The sequence below is a fragment of the Piliocolobus tephrosceles genome, chromosome 6 (assembly GCF_002776525.5).
Source record: "Piliocolobus tephrosceles isolate RC106 chromosome 6, ASM277652v3, whole genome shotgun sequence".
Lineage (NCBI taxonomy): Eukaryota > Metazoa > Chordata > Mammalia > Primates > Cercopithecidae > Piliocolobus > Piliocolobus tephrosceles.
This window is the reverse complement of record NC_045439.1, coordinates 36,543,344-36,564,704: the sequence shown is the minus strand read 5'-3', so window position 1 is coordinate 36,564,704 and position 21,361 is coordinate 36,543,344. Positions and strand designations below refer to the sequence as shown.

The following is a 21,361-nucleotide window of genomic DNA, read 5'->3' as shown; positions in this document are numbered from 1 at the left end:
TCCTTCCTTCCTTCCTTCCTTCCTTCCTTCCTTCCTTCCTTCCTTCCCTCCTTCCTTCCTTCCTTCCTTCCCTCCCTTCCCTCCCTCTTTTCTTTTCTTTTCCTTTCTTTCATTCTTATTCTGTCACGCAGACTGGAGTACAGTGGTACCATCATGGCTCAGTGCAGCCTTCACCTCCCAGCTCAAGTGATCCTCCCATCTTAGCCTCCCAAGTAATTAGGGCCATGGACATGCATTACTATGCCTGGGTAATTTTTAAATTTTTTGTAGAGACAGGATCTCTCTATGTTGCCCAAGTTGGTCTTGAACTCCTGGGCTCAAGCAATCCTCCTCCTTGACCTCCCAAAGTGCTGGGATTACAGGTTAGAGCCACCATGCCCGGCCTCAGGTATTTCTTCATAGCAATGCAAGAATGGCCTAATATACTATCTAATTTCAAAATGCAGAAATTATTCTCCAGACCAGCTTCTTTTTTCTTTTTCTTTTTTCTCTTTTTCTCTCAATCAGTCTTCACCTGGCTCAACTGAGAAAAATTCAGTTGGAGACTATGCTCCCTCCTCTCTCTTCTCCTCTTGGTTTGTTTACTTTATAACTGGGCTGTTGCATATGGTAGCCACTAGCCACATGTGGTCATTTAAACTTAAATTAACTAAAATTAAATGTAACTAAATATTTGATTTCCCAGTTGCATTAGCTACATTGCAGTGCTTAATAGCCACATGTGGTTTGTGGCTGCTGTATTGGATGGCACAGATATAGAACATGTCCATCACAGTGAGAAGTTCTGTTGGACTGTGTGTCTTTGGAGCATTCCAGAGTCTCTAGGATTAAGCCTTCTCTTATTGCCTCTATCTTAATAGCCCCATGGTGTCCTGTTAACATGCTCCTTGCCTCCACCCTAAATGGTAAGCTCACTGAGGGTAGGTACCATGTTGGTTACGTGTTGCTTCCTATGCTGGTTCAGTGTTGGGCTCACTGTTGGTGATCACTTATTGAGTAAAGAGCAGATGAACGGATGAAGGAACGAACCGGAGTGTTACCTCATCCTCAGTGTTTGTGGACACAGAATAATCCCTTTGGGGCCCGGAGGTTTGGGTGATCTTATTAGGGCCTAGTCATCCGGTTAAAGCTCCATTTTATAGAGCTCATTTTTTTCGTGTGTGTGAAAACAATCACAAATATACACAGTTCCTAAAACAGATGAAAATATGACACCATAGTTGATTGAAGATTGTCAATGACCCCGTGCTGCCTCTGAACTTTTTATTTGGGCTTAGGGACCAGTAATTTCTAGACAGGAATATTTCGGGTGCTCTTCTGAAGCTGAGAATGATCTCTGTGTGTTGGCATGGGTGGGGCCTCTGAAGTTCTTTAACCTGTCTGTTTGCAGACAGAGTGTTCCCCTTGTTAGGAAGCTGGTCTCCGGCACAGCTGCTGTGGCCTCTCTCTTGGCGTAGAGTAATCCATTTTCAAACTGATTTTTTGGCCTGTAGTTCAACTTCATGGGGACGCTGGCAGCTCTCCTGTCCCATGAGCTGCAGCATAGGCAACTAGGCAGCCTCAGTGGGTTTGAAAAGAAACTTTGTCTTACTCTCCCTCTTTTTTCTGTGTGTTCTCTTAAACCATGCCCCGCTTCTCTTAAATTCCAAAGAAAGAAGATGAACAAGAACTTATACGTGACTTAGGATATGTTAATCATTGAATCTTCGCACCACCCTATGAGGCAAGGCTTGTTACTACTCTCATTTTATGGATGAGAAAACTAAAAGCCCAGAGAAGCAAGGCAACATTCCCGAGGTTAAACAGCATGTGGGTGCTGATGCTGGTACTGACACTGACTGCTGGGCTCCAGAGCCGAGCTTCTAATCACTAGGTCCCACTGCCTTTCATTATAACAAACAGAAACACTGGCCCACTTGCAAAAAGGACTTCACAAAGCCAAAAGCTGTTGATCAAGCGCCTACTCTGTGTGCCAGACACCAGATGCTGAACATCCAGGTGAGACGGCCCTGCCCTCCAGGCAGGGCAGGCCCAGCACGAGATGCTCCTGATGAGAGTTCTTGTTCTGAGGTGGAGTAAAGATGGCAGGCTCTGGGCCACTTCTGCCCACGTGCAGTGCAGAAGTGGGATGGGAGAACATGGCTGAGGACGGCAAGGCTCAAAGCACCGGAGCATGAGGAGTAGCCCTGGTGATCCCCAGGGGAGGCAGGAGCCCAGAAAGCCAGGCCCGTGACGTCCCATTGGCAGTGGTGTTGAAGGCATGGCATGTGGGAGATGCTGCTACAGGGCTGCACTCCTCCCACACATGATGGAGGGCCCCAGGATTGTGCTAGATGCTTGGGGGAGGTGTTTTCAGGCAAAGCAGACATCGTTCTCATCTTCATAGAGCTCAGAGTTGGGGATTCCACTGGTAACCAAATCGCACAAATGAATTCTTCATTACAAACTGTGTGAAGAGCCATGAAGGAAAAATGAAGTGTGAGGGAGTATTGCAGGATATCACCCTCACCTGGGAGAGTCAGGCGAGGGCCTCCCGGAAGAGACCGCCTGAGCCCAAATCCGAAGCAGGGTGGGAGGGAATGGAGAAGGAACAGCGTGCCTGAAGGCCTGGAGGTAGCAGCAGAGGTAGCTCATCTGAGAAATGGGAAGGCCCGTGTGCCCCACCAGCAGGGAGCAAGGGAGAGCAAGGAAGAGAGAGCAGAGGGCTAGAGAGGGGCCCTTGGGTCTCACCAGGCCCAGGAGACGATGTAAGGGTCCCCGAGCAGTGGGACACGGCTCGCAGGTTTAAAGCAGGGGCAACTCGAAGGGGGTTGAGGCTGGGGGGTCATGTGCAGGGCTTGACTGAACAATGCTGTACTCTCCCACGTCCCCCTGTCAGCTCACCCCTCTTCTGTGGGGCAGCCTTGGAGGCGGTGGGCTTCCTCTGGAGATGATGATCTGAGTTATTTATTTTTCACCCCTGAACACCGGACTCTATCAAATGCTGTGCTCACGGGACACTATCTGGATATTTCCCTTTGGGCCCTGAGCAAGATTCAGGTGTGACCTGTGAGCGCGTGGGAGCCAAAGGCGTCAGAAGAGAAAACGCAATTTCACTGTCCATTTGGACAAGTCCTGTGCAGTGGTTTCGGCCCTTAGCTGCTCTGTCCCTGTGCTAGGCAGCCAGCACCCAGGCATGAGGTCCAGTCCCAAGGAGGGCCTGGTTTTGTAGCTGGGATGTAGTCTGTGTGTTTATGGACAGGTTCAGGTCCTCTTTGATTTTGGCCAGTGTGGGGTGTGTGTTTCCGGTACTCCCTTGAAGGGTGTGGTACTACCTCTGAAACTTTCTCTGCTGTTCTGGAAAAAGGTCAACAAGTTCTCATTTGTTTGCTTCACACAAAGGGCCCACAAATACATCTGAGACAGAGCTTATATTCACGCCTTCCCAAAACCTCTACGAGCTTGGTTTGATTACATAGTCATCTCTACCATTACCGATAGCCTGATGTGTGCTCATGACATTGCCATTCATTATTGTGGGACATTCATTCCCTCAACCCAGTCTGATGAAGAGCCTCATTCTGTGTGCCCAGGACTCTGCTATATGGGAGTAGATAAGAGTGGACCCAGGTCTCAAGGCCCGTACAGTCTAACCGTGAGTCGTCATTGAACAGAAGCTCATGGATTGTAATAGCCCAATTATTGTTTTCCAACTGTATTCTGTTGTTGTTAACAGGGGGTTCCCTGATATAGGGGTTCGTGGTTAAGTAACTTTGGAAGATCCTTCATTGTATATGCCCCTTGATCTGGTTGATTGTTGTGTGACAAACTACCACAAAACATAACGGCTTAAAACAATTTATTATTATAATCTCTCTCAGTTCTGTGGGTTAACTGGGCTCAACTAGGTGGTTCTGACTTTGGGGTCTCTCATGCAATTGTTTATTTTCATCTCTGTGAGTTGCAATTAGATGACAGCTGGGATTAGACTCACCTGAAGGCTTCTTCACTCAACATGTCTCTGTGCCTGGGCTGGTTGGGCGTTTCTCTCTCTGCATAGTTTTGACATATGTAAACTTGGGCTTCCTCATAGTATGATGGTCTCAGGGTTGTTAGGCTTCTTACACGGCAGCTGGTTTCCTCAAGAGTGAGTGTTACAAGAGGCCCAGGAAGGAGCTGCAAGGCTTCGTGTAACCTAACTTTGAAGTCCCCAGACACCACTCCCATAGCATTTTCTTGGTCAAGCAAGTTCCTGAGGCCAGTCCAGATTCAAGGGAGAGGAAATTAGACTCCATAGCTCAATGGGAGGAGTAGCAAATAATTTGTAGCTATCTTTAATTTACTATGCGTCTTGGAGGTTCACAATGCATAAGAATGTATTAGAGTCACCTGAGAAGCCCTTCACCAAGAAAATCTGCTTAACTAAACATTTTCCAAGCTGATTATTGTTATTTTAAAAATCAGGAAATCTCTTTCTCACAGAAAATTATTTAACTTGTATTCTGCCAGACAGAGGTGGGCAAAAATTGGAGGGAGGATAGATTTGGAGCTCAATACCATCTAATACATAAAACTTTCCCGAGATGGAATTTGGAGATTGAGGGTATGTTCCTGATTTGAGGATGCACCCAAATAGAGGCTGCATGGCTGTCTGCATGGATGGAGAGACTGGACATCCTAGAGGGTAAAGCTTTGATTTTACTTCTGACAGATTTAGATTCGAATTCAGCCTCCACTTCTTATAGCTATGTGACACTGGGCAAGTTATGTCTCCGGGCTTCGGTTTCCTTGTCTACAGAATAGAGTTCCTATTTCATAGGGTTGTTGTGAGGACTGAGGTCCTGGATGCGAATTACCTGGCACAGTGCCTGTTAATGGTCAGTAATTATTAGACGTTATTGTTCGTATGAGGCATAGGTGATGCCTTCCTTGGTTAGACTTTGTGGCTGCTCCGTTCCCTTCACTTTCAGGGTTTTTTTTGGGTTTATTCGGGACTTACTTTCTAAAGGCAAACAAGTACTGTAAGTCATGGACTCGCCCCTACTTTTCTTGCAAAAGTAACCTCTGTACCCTTTCACTTTTTTCCAACCTAGTTTCTAATAAGTGACCGTGACCCTCAGTGCAACCTCCACTGCTCCAGGACTCAACCCAAACCCATCTGTGCCTCTGATGGCAGGTCCTACGAGTCCATGTGTGAGTACCAGCGAGCCAAGTGCCGAGACCAGACCCTGGGCGTGGTGCATCGAGGTAGATGCAAAGGTGAGTGTGTGCACCCCCTGCCCAGCCAAGGAGAGTTTCCTGGGCACCCCAGCTCCCTCACTGTGCATTTGCAGCAGGGGAGCTTGGAATAAATCTGTCTACTCACTTTGCTTTCCTGTCTCTCCACCCCTTCCACCAGGGTGGAAGGAAGAAGGCCTGGTCTACCTGAAGGAATGAGCATTTTTCTGTCTTTCACACACTGCCCCCAAGCTAGGGCTTAAAGCGATGTGCTGCTATCTGGCGAGTGCTTTCCTTTTTCTTTTTATGGAGATGCTTAAAACGGCAAGACATTATTGCTGGCTCCTGAATAGTGATTCCAAATTGTTGGCCAACAGATATGTTTTGTTTGGTCTCCTTGCCTGTTTAAAAACAGCAAAAAACATTTGGGATAACATTTAAAAATTGGGAGATTCAGTGAAAAAAAATCTGACTTTTTGTCCTTCTGTTCCAAAATTGGAAAGTCTGGTAACATTAGGTCTGTGTTCCTACAGAGCAACACATGACTAGACCTGCATAACAGCTACCCCTTTAAAGGGGAGCCTTTTCTCCAGTTTGCCACAGTCTTACAGCACTCCCTATAGCCTCTCAGAACTTAGTGTCATTCTTCTCATATCCAGCTGGTTTCTCTAATTTGTATCTTTTTCCTGAATCCTGTACATATTTGAATGTGTAGTCTCGGACTGCTTAGAGCCATCCCAGGAATTGTAGGTGGCTAAGCAGGCTGCACTAGAGCCTCTGATTTTCTAAAGAAAATACTTGCAATTCTTGAACCATAAGACATGGTTGAACCCCCGTTGGGCTTACTACTTTTAGAATAAACCCACTGAAAAATCATGGAAGTAAAACATTTTTTATTTTCTATGGGGCGCGGGTAGAGGTACTTGGGAGAAAAGACAGGCAGAACTTGGGAAAAGCATGACTCCTCCACTTTTCTATGACTGACATACAGGGAAGGGGGGCTGTGCAGCAGCCCCTAGCCACGGCCCTTTCAGGCTTGGAGAAGCCAGTTGGTTGTGTGTGGGCTCCCGCACAGGTGGAGTGGTTTTCTCAGCCATTTTGTCCCTCGGCCCCAGTGTCGAATCCAAGTGAAATATGAAATCCGCTCCTCTCTCCTTTCAGATGCTGGCCAGAGCAAGTGTCGCTTGGAGCGGGCTCAAGCCCTTGAGCAAGCCAAGAAGCCTCAGGAAGCTGTGTTTGTCCCAGAGTGTGGCGAGGACGGCTCCTTTACCCAGGTAAGGCCTTGGACAATCCTCTTGGGCTCTTTCCTGGACGGAAGCGGAGGGGAGGTGTCCGGAGAGCGCGAGGGTTGCTTGGCGCCTTCACTTTCTGGGAAACAGTCGAGTGAGTGGCTCTTCAACTCTCCTCCGTGCTGCCTTCCCCCTCCCCGACCCTCTACGGCCCCCCACGCCACCTCTTGCCAACTGGCAGTAGGTCCTGAAAAGATGCATGGAAGCCTGAGCCAGGACACTGGCATTACTTGGTCCCCATCCTCCCTGCTGGCTGTCTCCTTTGAGGGCCAGAGCTGTGCTTTTCTCTTCTGTCAAATGTGGGCTGATTATTTTTCTTATTCCTGCCAGTTTCCATGGGCAACCCCGGTATTCCCTTCCCTGTTTATTGCTACCCCCTGCCCTCCCTGCTTTCTATACCCAGTCCTTGAACGAAGCAGAGTCCTTTTTGAGCACAAAGTGTACTATGGTTCTTGGAGTGTGTGAGTGTGTGTGTGTATACACATACAGGTATGCATGTACTAAGATTTTAAAACCTAAGTCAGGCAGTCCTACCTCTCATCTTGGATGGTCTTCTGATTAGTGTATTGTCAAAGTAATGCTGACTGTGTTGATCTTGGCACAGACTATTTCTTTTTTCTTTTCTGTTTTTCAAGACAGGGTCTCACTTTCTTGCAGATAGGGTCTCACTCCAGGCTGGAGTGCAGTGGCACAATCATAGCTCATTGCAGCCTTGAATTCCTGGAATCAAGCAATCCTTCCACCCAGGCCTCCTGAATAGCTGGGACTATAGACACACGCCACCACACCCAGCTTATTTTAAAAACATTTTTTAGAGACAGGGATCTTGCTGGGTTGCCCAGATTGGTCTCGAGGTCTTGCCCTCAAGTGATCCTCCTGCTTCAGCCTCCAAAATTTCTAGGATTATAGTGTGAGCCATCACACCTGGCCTTGGCACAGACTATTTCTAAAACACAGGCAATGGTGGGACAGAAAGGTGCTTCTCAGGAAAGCTTCTGGGCTGCTTCGTCCTATGCAGGGGCTTGTGGCTGAGGTGGGAGGTGGGCAGCTTCTGTGAGAGTCAGATATGGTGCCAGCTGGGTGAAGGTGTTGTCCTGATGAATGTGGGGAAGGTCAGCGGACAAGGGTGAGCTTAGCCAAGTTGTTGGGAATGGTCCTGGCACCTACAACTTCCTTTGTCCAATCAGACAACATCTGGGGGGATGCCTGCTGTCTTAGAGCCGGGGGCAGAGGCTTCAGGGATTTAAAAGCTTCCCTGTAATTCTCGATCAATGTGGCAAAGGGTATATTGGCTGGTCTTTGGTCTGAGGGGCTTCAGGTTTCATATCCAGGTGGGACACAGTGGATTACTGATTTGAGACTAACTTTCTGTTGAGGTAGAAAGGTAGAGGGATAAGGAGGTTGGGGATTGGATATCAGCATTTAAAAAGTTTTCTGGTTGATTCAAATGGGCAGCCAGGCTTGATAGTCACCGGGTTAAACCGACTTTCGTTGCTGACCCTGGGAGAGGTGCTTTTAATTCATTTTGTCATTTAAACCTTACCACAAGCCTGTGAGGTAGGTGTCATTATCCCCATTTATAGAGGATGCAACAGGCGTGGGATGTGGAGTGGCAGAGCTGGAGTTCAGACTCACAAATTCCTGAGTCCAGAGCCCTCTATACTCTGCTGGCTCTCTGAGCTGGCAGCTTTAAAGGAGGCTCTGAGGTGTGCTCCGGAAGGAGGCAGTCTGGTGCTCGGGTTAGAGTGTTGTTCCTGGAGCCGCACACCTGGCACGAAGCTCAGCCCCCCACCCTTCAGGTAAGTCCCCGAGCTTCTCTGGGTGTCTTATCTGAAAAGTGGAGATTGATTATTATGATTGCTTTTCTGTTGTTGTTCAGTATTACTATATGTCATAATAATTGTTATATATTACATATTCCTATAATTACTATTGTTAATGATCATTATTATAACTTCCTTCACTAGATTGTAATGAAGATAAAATCAGTTAACACACATGAAACACTTGGAACACATAAATAATACATAAAGTTTTGTCATTATCATCATCATTATTCCCATCTCTACTGTAGTTCTACTACTCATATCTTTCTATCGTGTCGATACCACTATGCCACTTAAGAAAAAAAACCCAGCCGGGTGCAGTGGCTCACGCCTGTAATCTCAGCACTTTGGGAGGTCAAGGTGGGTGGATCACGAGGTCAGGAGATCGAGACCATCCTGGCTAACACGGTAAAACCCCGTCTCTACTAAAAAATACAAAAAAATTAGCCAGGCGTGGTGGCGGGTGCCTGTAGTCCCAGCTACTCGGGAGGCTGAGGCAGAAGAATGGTGTGAACCCGGGAGGCAGAGCAAAAAAAAGAAAAATGAAAAAAACCCACCAAAGCTTCTGTTGAAAATTCCCAAGTTGGAAAATGGATGAACTCTTCCATCAATTTTTTAAAAACTGTTTATTCTGGTAAAAAGAATGTGGGTGATCTTTGTATATATTTAAAACTGCATTGCTAAGAATTCATGTCTGCATGGAGGAATCAGACTTCTCTCAGATCAGTTTGGGGATGAGACAGGGTGAAGGTAAAGGAGGAGAGTGGAGTTTGTTGCCATTGGCTCTTTCTTTCTCCAGGCTTGTGTAATCCTGGGTGTGTTGCTTATAGGAACGGTTGACCCCTGCCCTCCTGATTCTGAAGTGATGGCTACCTCATGACAGACAGCCCACTGGCTAGCTTTTGTTTTGATGAGGCCAGGCCAGACCAGGTGGTGTTTACTGGGGGAAAGGAACTTCCAGATAGTCCAGGCTAAATTGCTAAACGAGAGAGTCCCTGATGTTCAGCAAGAGTTGTGTAGATAGTCAAGAACCCCCTCATTTGTTTGACATGCTAAGCACTGCCATGTGTCTATAGGCTGAAGGCTAGCTCACCCTGGCGGGCAGCCAGACAGCCAGACAGCGGGTCCATCCCAGCTACAGTGATTGAAATGGATGTGCTTTTCCCGCTGATCAAAGACACTGCAATAACGTCACAATATAAAGCTGCCTCTTTGAGTGTGCTTCAGTCACATTGACAGGCTGCCAAAATGCTGGGAGATGGATGTTTTCTCCTTTCTCCAACCTCCATCCCTTAGCTGGGCTTTTTTTTTTTCCCCCCCAAGACCAAAAACCAGAGATAAACTACATTGCTTTAATATTCTTTAGAATATTGATATGCACACATCCCTGTATTAGTCACATATTTTAGCCCTGTGAATGATTACACAGTAACCCTCTCTTGAAGCTTATGTGGGGAGTGGTGGGACTCTAATGGGACTGGATTTGTCTGGCATGGGACACAGCTTGAGACGACATGACTGACTTGGCTTTAATGGGCTTCATGTGGGACTCGCTGGCCTCTGTTCTTTCCCTTTGTTTTCCCTTGTCCTCTTCCCTCCCTACCTCCAACCCCAACTCACACACAGGAGTGGCTCAGCTTTCTTCTACAGCAGTGACACTACAGCTGTACATTAGATCATGTTAGACTTTTAAAGGTCTTGAAACCTAGGCCATATCCCAGGCCGTTAAATCAAAATCTGGGAGTGGGACACAGACATTGTGTTTTTTCGAGCTCCCCAGGTGATGCCAATGTTTGATCAAAGTTTCAAACCACTTTCATAAGGACTTCATCACTCTTGTTTCTCGATTGCCTCCTTGAGATGTGGAATTTAGCCTCTTTGGGGACCTGTTGAGTAAGGTCAGGAGCTATAGGCTTTGTCCTTTGCTATGGTCTTATCTGTTTTCTGTTCTGGGTATCTGGAACACAACTCCTGACATCTGTTCTATCAAGTCCTCTGCCAAGCAGTTGTCTGGTGCCCAAGCTGATTAACTGAAATCTCAGCTGCAGTGGAACGGTGTTGGGCTGTCACCATCAGGCTGTGTTGGCTGGAGCTTGACAAGTGTGTGTATCACTGAATGACAATGATGCCCGCTTTTTATTGAGTGCTATCAGGTGCTATGCCCTGTGTTTTACACCCATTAATCTTTACTACAACCTTTTGAGATAGTTATTAATGCCCTTATTTATAAAGAAAAATGGAGTTTCAGTGGCATTGAATAGCTGACTTGAGGTCCCTAAGCTTAAGACAATTTGTACTCAAGCCTGCCTAATATCTAGGGCCTAAGACAAGTTGTACTCAAGCCTGCCTAATATCGAGGGCCTAAGACAGTTTGTACTCAAGCCTGCCTAATATCGAGGGCCTAAGACAGTTCGTACTCAAGCCTGCCTAATATCGAGAGTCTAAGACAGTTTGTGCTCAAGCCTGCCTAATATCGAAGGCTGTGCTCTTAACTTTTTTGGGCTATAGAAGTGGCCTTGATACATATGTATTCCATTTCTATCACTGTTGTTGTTGCAGAAGTTCTCTTTCTAATGCTATTGACCAATCAATGAAACAAACATTTTAAAAAACACAATCTTTTGATTATAGAAATTAAAAAAAATACAAAAAGGTAGAAATAATAATATAATGAACATATACCCATCACCCACCTTCAGCAATGATTAACAAATGGCCAATTTTGTTTCATTTTTACCTCAATTTCCATCTCCTGCCCCCAGACTGGATTGCTTCAAAGCAAATCCCCAGACACAATATCTTTTCATCCCAGACATTTTTGAGCTCTGCTATATTGTGGGCTGTGTGCTGGTTGCTAGGGAGGATTCAAAAAAATGTCATGACCTCTGCCTTCAAGGAGTTTACATGCAGAAAAGAGATTAAGACATATGATAAAGTAACTATATAAAAGACAACATTCAAACAATGATATTTCAAAAGCTCATTTATAAGTCAGTTATTTGGAATTCTGAATGTCTTTTATTGTTAGGAAAATATATACAAATTTTAAGTTTTTGAACACAGACACCTTAAACAAAACTAAAAGCAGAATTGAGCATGGTGGCACAAGCCTGTAGTCCCAGCTACTTGGGAAGCTGAGGCAGGAGGACTGCTTGAGCCCAGGAGTTCAAGGCTGTATTGCTCTATGATTGCATCTGTGAATAGCCAGGACACTCCAGCCTGGACAACACAGAAAAACCTCATTTCTGAAAAGAGAAAAATTAAACTAAAAGCAAACAACACACATTAGCCTTAACAACAAAGAGCTAATCTTATGTAAAGAGCTCTTACAATTCAGAAAGAAAAAGATCCTAGTAGAAATGTGGGCAAGAGATAGCAATAAACTGATCATACAATAATAATAAATAGTCAATAAGTGAATCCGAATGATGTTGCCTTCTTTTGTCATTTTAGAAATTCAAATAAAAATGATGATGAATGCTTTTGCTTACTAAATTAGGAAAAACTGGGAAAAGATGATGATATTCAGGGTCAGATACAGGGAAAAGGGTACCCTTCCATTGCAGTTTGGAAAGTAAATTGGCACTGACTTTTTAATGGGATAATTTTGCAATATGGGTCAAAAGTCCTCAATCGTGTCCATATTTTGGGCCTGCAATTCCAATTCTAGGAATTTATTCTAAGGAAGTAACTAAAAATATGTGAAACTATTTAGCCACAAGGATTACAATCCAAGTTCTGTTTATAGTGGCAAAAATTTGGAAACAACCGAAATATCCAATACTAGAAAATTGCTTAAACAAATGACATAGCCACACTATGCACCCTCTAAAGGCATGTGTTGTAGAGGCTTATTTTATGTATTTGTGTATGTCTGTGTATTAGGAATGTAATTAACCAGATAATTAAGACAATAAATATTTTCATTTTCTTCTAAATAGAAAAGCTATACATATTCTGTTAAAAAAATTCTGATAATAAGTATATAAAGTAGAAAGATTAAGCCAGTGATTTCATCCCCCTGAAATAGCAACAGTTAAGTCTAACCCTCTAGATTTTTTTTCCTTGTGCGTACTTATTGTCATTATTTAGGACAAGAATGGTGTAATGTCATATATTGTTTTATAGTATTTTCTTAGCTAATTATATTATGGGCTTATTTCCCAGTAAGTTACATACAGCAATATCTCATTTAAAAAGTGTCTGCATTGTATTTCATTGTATGAATGTATCATGAATCCTGAAAATTTGGGGATTAACTTTCCAGCAACTGTCTATTGTGTCAAAAGGCTGTGCATTTTTTAAGGCATTTGATATATACTACCACGTCGCTTTCCATAAATGTTGAGCAATCATGTGGTTGATTATTGGTTTGTTATCAGACTCACTCCCAAGACATTTTAATTTTTTGTGTAGATGGATTATAGTTCTAATAATATAGAATAGAAAACTCTATTCATTATGTTATATCTGTGTAGAAAAAAATGTGTTATGTTTCCTGTCTTTGAGCTCCATGGTCCAGGAACAATCTTTCTTGATATGGCTGTATGGGCACCACCACTTTTCCCATTTTCTCATTCTAACCACTACTTCCCTCTAAACAGTGCACACACGTACCTGATTTTTTAATTTCCTGAGGTCATTGCATATAGGGTTCTATGTACATGGATCCCTTGCATATAGGGATCTGGGGAGATGTAATTTCTTCCTGTTGATGCTTTGTTCTGAAGTTGGAAGCTTAAAAAATGTTCTGTGACTTTTTGACAAAGGCAGTGGGCTCTATTGTCATTTCTGTAATTCTTACTATTGTATTTCCTAAAACCTAGGGAAACACACACTTGTTTCCTAAGTGCTTGGAGTTGAGCTATGAAGCAGATCTTATTGTTCCTTTTTAGCTCCCCAACTCCACAGTATAGAACCGCATCTTCCTGATGTAGCCCCTGTAGACTTGAGTTGTGTGACTAGCTTGCCCTGGGAACACCTTGGTTTACTGTCTGGTCTTTCTTCTTTCACATTCCCAGCAAGTACTGAAGGTCTGGATGCTTGACATGAACTGTGAACCTTTGTTGGCCTGGACTGATGAAACGTTGGCAGGCTGGACATCCTCAAAGGGTGGAAGGGGTTTGTCCTATCTTTGATGAGCCTGGAGGTCTAACAGGAGTTCAGGGGCCGTGGGCCTTTTTGTCTTCATGTGGAAAGATCTTGCCTAGAGCAACAGTGTGGCTCTCTCAGACAGTGTAGAGGACTCTCTGGCTGAAGTACTGAGACCTGGGGTGCATCTGTGAGCTGGAATGTTTCTGAGCTTCTTCAGCCACAGTTGGCCCCTTTGGATGCTGCAGAAAAAGTGTGTTCTGTGTGTGTTTAGTGGATGGTGCCCTGCTTTATAAAGACCTCCTGCCTTTTGGTCTGTGGACAATGCTAGCTTTTTTTTTTTTTTTAAAGCAGTCAAAAGCAGTTAAAGCTAAAAATTCAAGCTTTATGTACAGATGGCATAAATGGTAAATGGACCCCACTGTTGGGCACTTATTGCTTTTCTTTTTCTTTTTTTGTTACATGCTCAAAAAACATATTATTGTTACAGTGTGAACATCTACTGTGTCCTGAGCATCTTACTACTTGTTTTACATGTGTTTTTCAGTGAATTGCTTTTGTTCCAAACAACCAGTTAATGTACAATGAAAATTTATACAAAATGTCTTCTATTTAGCACATAATTGTTGCTTAGCAGATGTTAGTTTTCTTCCTCTTTAGGTTCTTGATTTGCTCAACTGTAAACTGGAGAGTTGAACTCCTTCAGAGATTGGCAAACTGTGGTGTGTGGACTGGCCACCTGTTTTTATTTATTCTTTTAAATAATAACTATATTGACATATAATTTGTGCACCATAAAAATTACCATTTAAAAATATGCAATGGAGTGGTTCTTAGTAAATTCACAGAGTTGTGCAACCGTCATCATTATCTAATGCCAGAACATTTTTATCACCCAAGAAGAAATCCTGTACCCATTAGCATTCACTTCCCATTACCTCTCTCCTCAGTCCCTGGCAACTACTAGTCTACTTTCTATTTCTATGATTTGCTTATTCTGGACATTTCATACAATTGGAATAATAATATGTGGTCCTTCTGCCTGGCTTATTTTAATCAGCATAATGTTTTCAAGGCTCAGCCTTCTTGTATGTAGCATGAATCAGTACTTCATCCCCTTTTATTGTCAAACAATATTCCATTGTGTAGATATATCCCATTTTATTTATTCATTCATCAGCTGATGGATATTTGTGTTGTTTATATTTTTATTTTTATTTTTTATTATTTTTTGAGATGGGGTCTTGCTCTGTTGCCCAGGCGGGAGTGCAGTGGCGTGATCTGGACTCACTACAACCTCCACCTCCTGGGCTCAATCAATCCTCCTACTTCAGCCTCCTGAATAGCTGGGACCACAGGTGTGCAACATCACACTTGGTTACATTTTTGTACTTTTGGTAGAGATGGGGTTTTGCCATGTTACCCAAGTTGTTCTTGAACTCCTGAGCTCAAGTAATATGCCCACCTCAGCCTCTCAAAGGATTGCAGGTGTGAGCCACCATGCCCGGCCTGTTTCCAATTTTTTGGCTGTTATAAATAATACTATTGTGAACATTTACATACATTTTTTTGGGGGGGTATCTATTTTCAATTCTCTTGGCGTATACCTAGGAGTAGAATCGCTAGGTCATATGGTAACTATAGGTTTATGCTTTTGAGGAACTGACAGACTGTTTTCCAAGGTAGCTGAACCATTTTACATCCCCACCAGCAATGTATGAAGGTTCCAATTTCTCCACATCCTTATCAACACTTGTTATTTTCCATCTTTCTTATTAGTATCTTTTCTAGTGGATGTGAAGTGGTATCTCATTGTGGTTTTGATTTGCATTTCCCTAATGACTAATGATGTCAAGCATCTTCTCATGTGCTTTTTGGCCATTTCTATATCTTTGGAGAAATGTCTATTCAGATCCTTTTCCCATTTCTTAATTCAGTTACCTTTTCATTATTGAGTTACAAGAGCTCTTTATGTATTCTAGATACAAGACTCTCCCTTTCTTTTTTTTTTTTTTAATTTGAGACAGATTCTCACTCACTCTGTCACCCAGGCTGGAGTGCAGTGGCACCATCTTGGCTCACTGCAACCTCTGCCTCCTGGGTTAAAGTGATTCTTCTGCCTCAGCCTCTGGAATTGCTGGGATTATAAGCATGTGCCACCAAGCCTGGCTAATTTTTGTATTTTTATAGTAGAGATGGGGTTTCACCATGTTGGCCAGGCTGGTCTGAAACTCCTGACCTCAGTAATCTGCCTGCCTTAGCCTCCCACAGTGCTGGGATTACAGGCGTGAGCCACTGGGCATTAGATACAAGACTCATCAGATATGTGATTCACAAATATTTTCTCCCATCCTGTGGGTTGTCTTTTGACTTTCTCAATAATTTCATTTGAAGCACAAAAGCTTGGTTTTTCTTTTCTTTTCTTTTCTTTTTTTTTTTTTTTTGAGAGAGTCTCACTCTGTCACCTAGGCTGGAGTGCGGTGGCACCATCTTGGCTCACTGCAACTTCAGCCTCTTGGGCTCAAGCGATCCTCCCACCCCAGCCTCTTGAGTAGCTGGGACTACAGGTGCATGCCACTATGTGGGGCTAGTTTTTGTGTTTTTTTGTAGGGACGATATTTTGCCATGTTGCCCAGGCTGATCTTGAACTCCTGAGCTAAAGCAATCTGCCTGTCTTGGCCTCCCAAAGTGCTGGGATTACAGGCGTGAGCCACTGCACCTGGCCAAAAAGCTTTAGTTTTGAAGTTCAATTTATCTTTTTTTCTCTTTTATTTGTTATGACTTCATTCCTTTTCATGCATATATTTGGTTATCTGAGGACTCCTTGTTGAGAAGACTATTTTTCCATCTTGAATTGTCTTGGTTCTCTCATCAGAAATCAGCTTATTTCTGGATTCTCAATTCGATTCCATTAATCTATATGTTTCGTCCTATGCCAGTACCACACTCTCCTGATCACTATAACCTTGTAGTAAGTTTTGAAATCTTATTTTTTCTTTTTAATTGGACAGTGAGATAAGTGTTGTTCTACACTCATGTATGGAGTTGGTGCTGGCTCTACTCACCAAGACAGAGTATCTAGTAGGGGGAATGCACAGGAACCTGTACCCTGTGCTGTGGTCCTAGGTTTTGGGACAATGTCAGTACCCTTGGCATGATATTTGTAAGAAAAGGGAAAGGTTGGGAGAGAACGGTACCAACTGGGGGTAGGAAACTTTTTAGAACCATCAAATGAGACTTGTATATCTCTAAGAGGTCTCAGTCTCTGACATGCTAATACTTCTTTGAATCTACAAGCAGGAAAGGGAATTCCTTTTCAAATTAGAAACTCTGGATTACAGGGAGCCTTGAAGTTGTAGAGGAGAAATGCTGCTGCCTGTCTAAGTAGAGCGATGGGCTTGTGCTGGTCTGCCCCGCCCCTCCCCCACTGGCGTATCCTCTGTGGGCATTAAGGTTCTCAGCACATCAAGATCTGGGAGAGGTAGAAGCTGGAGCCCCAGTGAGCAGCAGCCAGCCACCAGCTTCCCAAGGGGACCCTACTTTTGCCTTCCTGTGGGAGGTCCAGGTAGCATATAATTTGCAGTGAGTAAACAATCTCAGTTATGCAGTTATGAAATTTAATGTTTAATTTTGTCAATGATGGCAAGAGCAGGGTCTGACCCATTCATGTGCAGGAAGGACTTGTCTAGGAAGTGACCGGTCTAATCTCTTGCATGTGTTGGGAGCCTCTACTATCATCTTTTCAATGGGAGAACTGGTCCCCATGCCCCCATCACCCATCAGGTGCAAGGATGTGTGATAAGATGCGGGTGGATGGAGCATGCTTTGTGCTCAGAACACTGTCTCCATTGTGTTCTCTGGGGACTCGCCTATCCTACTCTCTGCTCTGTCCTGCTCTTCAATGGCTGTTTTCTAACTGAATGGCCACTGTGAGTCCTCTCTCAGATTGGCTGGCATCATTTGCTTTGGAGTAAGTATGCAAGGTTTGGGTGCTCCCAGCTGGGCATCTGAGCTCCCCATAGCCCTTGGTGATTCTGTCCCTACAATTTGTCTATTGTGGAAATGAAAGGAGTGAGCTCTGGGCGGTATCTGCAGCTGCTCTTCTGCAATGCAGTGTACTTGGGAGGGAGGGAAAGACGGAAGCCTCGTGCTCTGGCTTTCCTGCTGTCTGTGGGAGAGGAGAGGCTCAGTAGTGGGAGGCTTCAGTCACTCTCTCTGCTATTCTTTTTTTTTTTTTTTTTTGTGACAGAGTCTCACTCTGTTACCCAGGCTGGAGTGCAGTGGCGTGATCTCGGCTCACTGCAAGCTCCATCTCCTGGGTTCACACCATTCTCCTGCCTCAGCCTCCCAAGTAGCTGGGACTGCAGGCACCCGCCACCATGCCTGGCTAATTTTTTGTATTTTTGGTAGAGACAGGTTTCACTGTGTTAGCCAGAATGGTCTCGATCTGCTGACCTTGAGATCCACCCGCCTCAGCCTCCCAAAGTGCTGGAATTATAGGCTCTGCTATTCTTTTTTAGATAATAATCATTGTCATCAACAATACCACTTTCTTAACCTATATACAAGGTACCAGGCTGTTTTATATTTGCCTGACACATGTTAAGTTATTCGGTCCTCACTATAAGCACTATTGCATTCCCATTTTATTGATGCGGAAACTGAACCACAGAGAAGCTGTGTAGCTTGCCCAGGGTCTCACAGTGTGCAAGTGGCAGAGTCAAACCCAAGTACCCAGGATTCAAACCCAAGTACCCTGGCTCCAGAGTTCTTGATTCTAACCATGATTCTACACTGCCCCTCTAAGAGACATTGCCAAATCTTAAAGTGATGTTGCCAAACTGGGGCATATCCAGGAGGGTGACTCAGGTGAGTAAAGTTGGGAAATGATGTGAGGAATATCCAATGGAGCCAGAGATAACAACCAAAGAATGGATAAAAAGATGACCAGGCCAGGCACAGTAGCTCACGCCTGTAATCCCAGCCGTCTGGGAGGCCAAGGTGGGTGAATCACCTGAAGTCAGGAGATCAAGACCAGCCTGGCCAACATGGCAAAACCCCATCTCTACTAAAAACACACAAAAAATTAGCCAGGTGTGGTGGCGCGTGCCTGTAGTCCCAGCTACTTGGGAGGCTGAGGCAGGAGAATCGCTTGAACCCAGGAGGTGGAGGTTGCAGTGAGCTGAGATGGTGCCAGTGCCCTCCAGCCTGAGTGACAGAGCAAGACTCCATCTCAATAATAATAATACTAATAATAGTAAAAAGATGACCAAAGGGATACCTGAGAGCCAGATCCAAACCTTTGTCTGTGAATGATAATAGTCTTTTATGTGTGGTCCCACAACGCTGACCTGGGATCACCAAGTACAGTATGTAAAAGTAGGATTCTGACTCGAAATAGGGAAGAACTTTTGACAAGTAGAGTAGCTCACAGACAGAAGGTCTGACTCAAAGAGGACTTAACTTCCCATCCCGGAAAGTGGGCAAGCAGAGACCAAGTGGACATCCATCAGCCGCGCCGTGGGGGTGGGAGGGAGTGTTCCTACATTGGGAAGGGGGCTCAATTGATCTCTGAGGAGGAAAATGCCACTTTTTAGGATTTTATGAGACAAGAGCTAATGTCCAATCAGGTGGCTGGGCACACAGTAGGCCCACAACAGACATTTACTCAGGAAACTTTCAGGCAGAGCCATTAAGACACACATTTAGGGCTTTTGCCACTGCGCTGAGTGCACGTAACATGCTGGGAGGTGACCGGGCAGGTCAGTCAACTAAACTCTTCTGCAAAATTCAAGGGATGAAAATTTTTTTCCATGTCAAAATCGGGAAGAATAATAGGAACTCAGGTGGGAGGTGTGAAGACAGGAAAGTTTTATTAAAAGTGAAGTCAGACAGGAGACACAAGGAGAGGCTCAACTCCTGCAGGCCACCTTTGTGCTCCCCACCAGCCAACTTTCTCACAGTTCTCATCGGAATAAAAGCTCCTATTTATGAGGGACTTTCTTATTAGGTATTTTTTAAACATAAAAATATATTTGATACCTACCCCCCAAGATAGAAATAAAATTAAGGGAACCAGAAGTATCATATTTGCTGTTTACAAAACCTGGATCATTCTAGGCACCACACAGAGGAACAGGAGTGAAGACAGTGAAGTTCCTTGGGTCCCCGGACCCCTAACACTCGGGTGTTCCAAATGTCTTTATATGTCCATTGTGGGGGATGCTGTTCAAACTTTTTGGAAAATACAAAAAATATTCTTCACCATATAATTGGAATGGTGGTCTTAACACTGACAATTAGGTACTAGTTTATAAATCTCCACCCTACTCTTCAGGAACAAAAGTTCATCTTACAGAAGGGTTGTAGAATTACGGACCTTCTGGACTAAAGGGAACTTCAGAGACATCTGGTTTATCTTCTCCTTCCTCTCCCTACCCTACTCCAATCCCGGGCTCAGGTTCCACTTACAGTCTCTCCCCAAGTAGTCTTCCACTTTCTGCTCGATTGCTCTCAGAGACAGGAAGCTCATTCCCACAATGACAAAATCCACAATGCATTTTGGGACAATTTTGTTGGAAAGTCCTCTTTACCTTGACTTGAGAGCTGTCTTCCTATAACTTCCAACAGATGACTTCAGTTCTAGCTATGGGAATTACAGAATCCACAGAAAGATGGATTGAAGATGGACACCATTATATCCTTGTGAAATCTTCTCTTTCAGCCAACAATTTATTTCCCTTGGCAGAAATCCTTAGTTCTAGCACTCATTCCCATATCATAGGGATTTATATATCTTTCCTCTTGGCCTCCTTCTTCTGAGTCTAATTTGCCAAGGCCCTTCTTATAGGGCCTTCCTTATAGCATCCTTCCTTACACTGGACACAAGATTTCAGATGTGGTCGTGAGCAGGCTGGGGAAGAACAAGGCCGTCTCTTGTTCTAAGCACACCACTCCTAACTCATGCCATGTTGGCAGTCATGTCACGCCATCAACTCATAAAAAATACAGTTGACAAAGACTCCCATATTTAGGAGGATTTGAAATTGAAGGATTAGCTTCCTTTCCTGCATCTCCTCTTAAATTCTGGCAGATGAGGTAAATATTCTTAAAGGAAAAATTATTCATTCCCCAATAGGCAATCCTCCCTAGACTTGGCATAGAGTGGGAGACAATGTCTACAGCCAACAAGAATAGAAGTGCTTTCAGGCTATGGCCTAGACTAAGCTTGTCCATCTCATGGCCCACAGGCCACATGCAGCCCAGGATGGCTTTGAATGAGGCCCAACACAAATTCATAAACCTTCTTAAAACATTATGAGATTTTTTTAAAGCTCATCAGCTATTGTTAGTGTTAGTGTATTTTATATGTAGCCCAAGACAGTTCTTCTTCTTCCGTTGTGGCCCAGGGAAGCCAAAAGATTAGACACCCCTGGCCTAGATCATCTGCAAAAGGGCAGGGGAAAAGGATAAAATCAGCATGTGCTGAGTGCATATCCTATATCTACACTGTTTTAGATGCTTTATATATCTCATTTTGTCTTCTTAATAATCTTCAAGGTGGTACCATGAACCCTATTTCATAAATAGGCTCAGAGAAGTTAAGTGACTTTGCTGAAGTCACACAGCTAGCAGTGGAGATGGTATTTACACTCAGGTCTTTTTGTCTCCAAAACCATGTTTTCCCTTCTATTCCTGTTGCTTCTCAGTCAAACCTGACTAAAGATGAGGAGAAGATTTGTGCGATAACATGTTCCAAACTGAGGAAAGGACAGCTCATGCTAGACAGACCAAAAGAATTACACCATCCCTTTCTTCTTTCCCCCAGAGCCCATGGCACCCATGGAAAACCACAACTGCTCAGACATCCTGTAGGGAATGCAGCCAAAAGGAAAACAGAGCAGCTGAAAATACTGCTCTGACATGAAGCCATCAGTAGGACCAACAGCAAGATGTTTA

General features: G+C 44.1%; 1 protein-coding gene across 2 annotated transcripts in view; it reads left to right on the top strand.

Moving 5' to 3' along the window:
* Positions 1-21,361, top strand: part of SMOC1 (SPARC related modular calcium binding 1) — a 149,320-nt gene that overhangs the window by 65,612 nt on the left and 62,347 nt on the right. For both annotated transcript variants that reach the window (XM_023182838.2, XM_023182845.2), the window contains exons 2-3: positions 5,073-5,238; positions 6,358-6,470. In XM_023182838.2, coding sequence (XP_023038606.1) covers positions 5,073-5,238; positions 6,358-6,470 — 279 coding nt within the window. The remainder of the gene's footprint in view (positions 1-5,072; positions 5,239-6,357; positions 6,471-21,361) is intronic.